Genomic DNA, 6,313 nt, shown 5'->3' on the forward strand with positions numbered 1-6,313 from the left:
GGAGGGGAGGGTGTTCGCGGGCGGGCGGCCCAGGCCGGGCGGCACTAGCAGGAGGTGAAGGTTTTCCAGAAGAAGTTTTTGCAGGGGGCCTTGCGGTCTCGCTGCGATAGCTGGGCGAGCCTCCCCAGCACTGCCCGCTCCTCCTCCAGCTTGCCCTCTTCTTCCACGTCTGGTGAGGCCACCTCACGGCCCGCATCCACGCTGTCCAGCAGGCCCGCCAGCATCTTCAGGATGGCGTCTTTCCGGACTGTGCTCTGTTCCTGTGGGCAGAGCGCAGGGGAAGGTGACGGCTGGAGGCCCTGTCCCCCATGGCCGCCGAGGCAGGGGGATATTACAGGGTGCAGACATCCCCCATGGGGTCCCTTCTCGTTTCTCTGCCTCCCCTGATGCCCCGTCCTCAAAGCCTGTGCTTTTTCCCCATCGGCAGAGCTGTGCTAGAGCTGAGGAATCTGTGGCTGCAGAGGTCATCCTCCCTTCTCCCGTCCCCTGTCCAGATCAGCCGGCGGGATGGGGAGAGGCACATGTGCTGCGTTACAACTGGAAAAGAGCTGCTAACAAATGGCCGTGAATTGGCTGTAAAGTCCCTTGCTGCCTGCACTAATTAAATTGCAGTGAACGCCAGGTTGCCTTCTCTCTTAGTAAGCCTGTGCTGCCTTCACTGCTCTGACTGCCCAGCATCCGCTGTGGGAAGGTCAGGGCAGAGGCACAGAGTCCTGAGCAGTATTAAATTAAGTGCAGCGGGGGCTGCAACCCACCCTAAAATGCTGGGAATGAAATGAAACAAAGGAGAGGACTGGGCTAGCGGGGAGAGATGCCCTAAGTATCTGGAGCAAAATATTTAATCAATGGAGACAGGCAGCTTGTGTTTCAGGAACAAGAACCTGCATTTCAACAGCCTGACCTTGGGGGAAGGCAGAATGAAAGAGGAGTTGGTGAGCTCCATCCCTTTGCCGTAGCAGTGTACGAAAGAGCATAGCCTGTGGTTTGGGGCCGGAGGGATTTCTGTCAGTAACAGCTATGAGTTACCTTGTTTCTCTCAACTTTACATCCAACACATCCGAGGAGTTACCCCTTGCCTGAGAGTATTCCTGGTCTCTGTGACTCCTTAGCAGAGATACTGGAGAAGCTGGGATAGATGGTTTGACAGGAACAGATCCTGTTTCCTATGCAGATGGGAATCTTGGAAGCACATTTCCATGTCACTTCTCACAAATGCCATATTTACTGCTGGGACTGCTGTATCTGTCAGCACCACGATTTGCTAAGGACCGCTTGGTGAGCAACTCAGAAGATGAATAAATACAGGCAGCAGCAATTATTTTTAGTTCACATTACAGAATGTTTATGGATAATTTTTAATGACTTTCTTAGCTCTAGTAACTAACTCTGTTTCCACACAAGAGAAACTGAGGCATAGAAAAATTACATGCTATATTTGTAGCAGAACAAAAGATAAAACCCAGTTGGTGCCTGTCCTGATTCCTGTTCCTGTGCTGCAAGTACAGAAATGTCTTGAGCCTTTGTGAGATGGACTGGAACTGGGGAACCCAGCTAAATGCATCTCCTGGGTCATGTCTTCCTTGTGAGCTTCTTGCATAGCTGTAAGTGCTACGTTTTGAAATAACCTGCTCCAGCCAGCAGCTTCAGGCTCAGGCTCAGGGGTGAGGAAGGCAAAACTCAGCCTGCTGTTAGGGGATATTCCTTACGCATGAACGGCTGTGGCTGTTAGTGAAACTAGGCAGCAATTCCCCTGCACTAATCCATTGCTGACATCCTTTCTGCTTATAGCTGTTCCTAAGCTGCAAGAGATCAAGACTCTTTGGCAGCAGCTAGAGATCTTAGCACGGGTGGGTTTTGGCATACCTTTGGGTAGCTGCTTGATTCCCTGTACTACATCCACCAGCACATCAGAATGTGCACATCTTTCTTTTGCATGTTATGCATTTTATGGTGGTTTATATGTAAAATCCCGATATTCTTCATACTTAAAACATTTGTCTGAGTTACAGCAGTGGTGACTGTAGGGATTGGTTCATCAGTATCTAACAATTTTTCAGTCCATAGAATGCTCTAGAGTCATTATATCTATTATATCATTATTTTGTAAGCAACAGTGTTTAGAAGACTAAGAGTCATTACACTTGAATTCATTTTTACCAAAGCCTTATTTACCGATTTATTCCTACAACTTGTTTCTTTTTTCCCCAGCAACTAGCATTTGCACTAGAAAGAGTTTACTTTTTAAGTATTGGATTTGTTATTGTAAGAATGTACAGCCGAAAGTTCACAGTTATCCCCAGAAGGGTTAATCCCAGCCAGCTGCAGAAGCCCTCATCTCTAACAGAATGCTAGCCCTAGCACCTCACACTCTGTACATTTCTTTCTTGCAGCCAGTTTTGTTGTTAATGGGATGTGAGCCCACTCCTGAAGCAGTAAGACACTGATGGATGAGCTGGAGCCAATGCTAAGACAGAAAAAATGATGTGGATACGCACAAAGGAGAAGTTAGTGCCTTTGAAACCAACATTGGGATCCTTCACTTCTCTGGGTAGCTCTTCTGCAGGACTGAAATAACAGCAGCCTTACGGATACAGCGGTGAACCGGACTGGCAGCGTGTGGGGTGACTAACCCCAGCTCAGAGGAACATCAGGGATGGCAAAGAACATGCAGGTGAGAAAACTGTGGGGTGAGGGCAAGCAGAACAGAGCACTTGCTTGTGATTATGTTATGTTATTGCTTCCTATCCCTTTGGCCTCTTCAGGAAATAGTCCAGCAAAACAAAGTTATTATAGTGTTATAGCCATTATAATATTAGAGTTTTGCCAGTTGGTAGGATAATTATATAGCTATAATAAGTTCTGCCACTGCATAGAGCTGTGCTGGTTCAGAGTGTAATTATTCTAGCAGAACTATGTCAGTATAACTCCCCTTGTGAATACTACTCTGGAAAAAGCAATTTTATTCTGATATAATTACTTCATTTATTATTCCTCTGTTACTTTCCTACTGAACCCATCCTTTAAACATTTGTCCTTCCCATGAGTCCTATTTAAAATATCATCTCCCTTGATCATTTTACCAATTACGTATCTTTTCTCTCCCTCCCTAGTACTCTGCTTTTTTATTCTCTCGTGCTGTACTCTTTCAGCAATATTATTTTCTCCTTTTCCCTCTGCTCTGTTCTTTTTGGCAGTTTTTGCTTAGCTCAGACTTCACTTTTGCAGCTCCCTAGCATCTGCCCTGGTACCTTTCCTAAATAAACTGGCTACTAAGCTGTAGTAAGAGCCCATGCTTCAGCAGTGCATGAAGCTGTAGTGCCTTGGAATATAGAGGGGTGGAAGAGTTGTTTGCGTCCTAATTGCCCTTATTACCCCTCCAGCCTGCTTCTGTGTGCTCCCACCTCACCCAGCTCCTGCACGGGGTGCAGTATACTCACCCTAGTGCTCTGTATTGCCAGTCTCTCTTCTCCAGGCAGTGCAGTGGCTCTCACGCTCCACACCAGCAGCAGAACGGACACCAGGCTGGCCACCAGCTGCATGATGTACAGGCTGTGACTACAGTGCTGAATGAGGAAGACTGGGAGAGGGAGCTGTTTCTGGGCTCTCTTCTGCCTCAGACAATGGCTGCAGCCCCTTTTATAGCCCTCCCCCTAGCCCAGTGGGTGACGCAAACAATTAAGTCTATATCAAAGGCAAATTAGACTTTGGAGAGGTTGTTAACACTTGGCTGCTTGAGTGGGATACTTCAGTGCCTCTGGGCTTTCCATGTGCCAGACTGCAGAGACTGAGGAAGCAAAGGTTTGGGACTCTCCAGTAACATGCTGTTTCTTCACTCGGAGAAATTGTAGGCACTATCTGTGCCTCTACTAGTTAGCTGAATTCTGCTTGGGAACATAATGTTGGATAGAATAGGCCACCAGTGAGCACAAACCTCTGGCCAATGCTGGATGATTCAGAGGGAAGAGGTAAAACTTCTGGCCACCAGTACTTCACTATGGGCTGGGACCCTCAGCCTGTGTGTTCAAACAGCTCCAGACTCTAGGGGTATTTGGATCTGGATCTCTGCAGCCAGTGATGCATCTCACTGGGGAATGCCAATATGGCTGGCTTTCCCTCTATGGTAACACGGGGACACAGGCTACAGCTGTGCAGTACTATAATGTCTTGCAAGCGTACATAAGACTACCTGGAGGCCAGTTGAGGGTTACTGTTTTTTGTTTCCAGTATTGTTTCAATACGTCTTGAACCTGTCCTAGAAGTACAGGTCAACAGAGTGAATCCTGACTTGGAGATGTTGGGTTTAAATGCATTAAAGGGAAAACAAAGTACTGAAAGGCTGGTCAGAGCTGGAGCTGCTCTGCTCAGTGAGGCTTCAGAAAAAGACTCATGGTATGCTGGCACTTGGGGTAAGTTCCTACCATTTCTGACCTCTGGTTAGCAGTTGTTAATAATGTTTCTCCCTTTGCCCAAAAGGCTGTCCCACCAGCAAGACTGGCTTGTGGGCCAGAAGAAGGTGCTATCTGCTTTGCATTGTCCCCACCATGCGGGGATGGTATCCACTGTCACGTGCCTGTGAGATGCAGAGACAGAGCTAAGATCCCATCTCACCACTAGCCCTTTCTCCAGAAGCACTTGCCTCAGGGCAAGTCCTCTTCTGACCCTAACAACAAACAATTGTCATCCTAATTTAGCACATTAAAAAAAAAAAAAAACCTACAGGGAAGTGACTTGGCCAAGAGGTTGCTGTGGCAGAACTAAGAACAGAAGGCAGAAAAACCTGTTCCCCACTTCTACCACTTACCGGCATTACAGTTCCTGGAAACAGCATGAGGAAGCTTTGCCTGAAATAATCCAGCTCCTAATGCCAGTTACACCACCCTGGATGCTCTTGAGGGAAAAGATGCCATCACTTCCCGGCATATTTGAAAACAAATGCTGGATTCCATCACTGAAAGATACAAAGCAAAAACCTTTTCTAAGTCATACAGACTTGTGGGGAAAGGTGACAATCTAGCAATTTCTAGAAATTAATTTTCCTCAGAAAACTTTGTAACCTCATTGTTTCCCCCCCGGCCCCGCCTTGTGAGAGCTGGCTTCCATGCACCAGTTTCAGATGAAACGTTATCTGTTTCCTTTTAAACTGATCTTGCTAGTTTATCAGGATTGCTGTTAGCCCTTTGTAATGGATTCTGTCAAACACTTCCCAGCCAGTCTGGGGCTCGAGACAGGGAGCAGTGAAGTACCAGGCTCCAGCAAGCAGACAAATCACAGGGACTTGCCAAATGACCCGCAGCTGATTTGCTCCAGGAGAGGCAAAAGTGGGAGAATAGCAAATGGAGAAAGCACACTTGGTTGCTCAAGAGGAATGAAGGGCAGGTACCTGTGAGTGTGAGATGTGCCTGGGCTGACAGGCAGGCAGGAGGTGAATCCCATACTGGTGGTTATGAGGCAGGACTAAACCTCGCAGGCCTACTAGCCCAAAAGCTAGACAGACAGCAGCAGCAGTGCAGCCAGGTCTCCATGCTGGGGGCCATCTGGTCTAACCAAACTGCTTGTTCTAATAAATATGTTTTTGTCTGCAGTTCTGCCTTCCGAGTGGGCTGTTTTCTATAATGCTCCATTGAGCGAATGGGGTCACAAGTATGACAACGCTCTTCTACCAAAAAAGGGATGATGTGCTGAGCCAGAGATCAGCTTCTGGGGAGGCCCACAGGGATGTAAACAGTGACCAGGCTGCTGTGAATCTGTCCTGCTATTAAAGGGCAGTAATAAAATAATTGTTACCTCTTGAGGGGGTTGGCTTTGGAGAGAGTTTCTGCCCAGATATGCCAGCACCAAACCTGCGGCCCTGCTGACAAGCACAGCACAGCCCAGACCTGTGCTTCTAGCCTGGGCAAGGCTGGGTGTCTCTTCCCGGCTGGGAGGGAGGGAAATAGGGACACATCAAAGCACTTACGCGCCAGTGCCCAAAGTAGGACTGGATCTCTAAATCCAAACAAGTTCCCTCAGGGCTCTGCTACAGCATCCCTCAATATCGGATGCCTCTTTTCCAGATTCCTTCCCTAGTGCCCTTCCCTTTCCTCGCATTCCCTCTGCTGCTTCCCCTACATTAGTCTGTCCTCCTCAAGCTCTGGTCCTCTGGCCCCTTTGCAGAGACTCTGCTGCTTCTGCTACCACCACTGCTGACCATCGTAGGGTATAGCACCAGCTCCTTTTCCAAAGGAAGTAACATAACTCTGTCATGATAAAATTTGTTCTTTTTAGTAACGGGGAAGAGTTCAACATACAGCACCAGGATTGTTCTTCATTCCTG

General features: G+C 47.8%; 1 protein-coding gene across 1 annotated transcript; it reads right to left on the reverse strand.

Moving 5' to 3' along the window:
• Nucleotides 1–44: 44 nt before the first annotated feature.
• Nucleotides 45–3,539, reverse strand: LOC104160828 (somatostatin-2-like). The gene is made up of 2 exons (XM_009699060.1): nt 3,438–3,539; nt 45–260 (listed from the first exon to the last, which is right to left on the reverse strand). The coding sequence occupies exons 1-2, from the start codon at nt 3,537–3,539 to the stop codon at nt 45–47; spliced, it is 318 nt and encodes a 105-aa protein (XP_009697362.1).
• Between the last annotated feature and the right edge of the window lie 2,774 nt (nt 3,540–6,313).

The sequence above is a fragment of the Cariama cristata genome, unplaced genomic scaffold, assembly GCF_000690535.1.
Source record: "Cariama cristata isolate BGI_N322 unplaced genomic scaffold, ASM69053v1 scaffold11324, whole genome shotgun sequence".
NCBI lineage: Eukaryota > Metazoa > Chordata > Aves > Cariamiformes > Cariamidae > Cariama > Cariama cristata.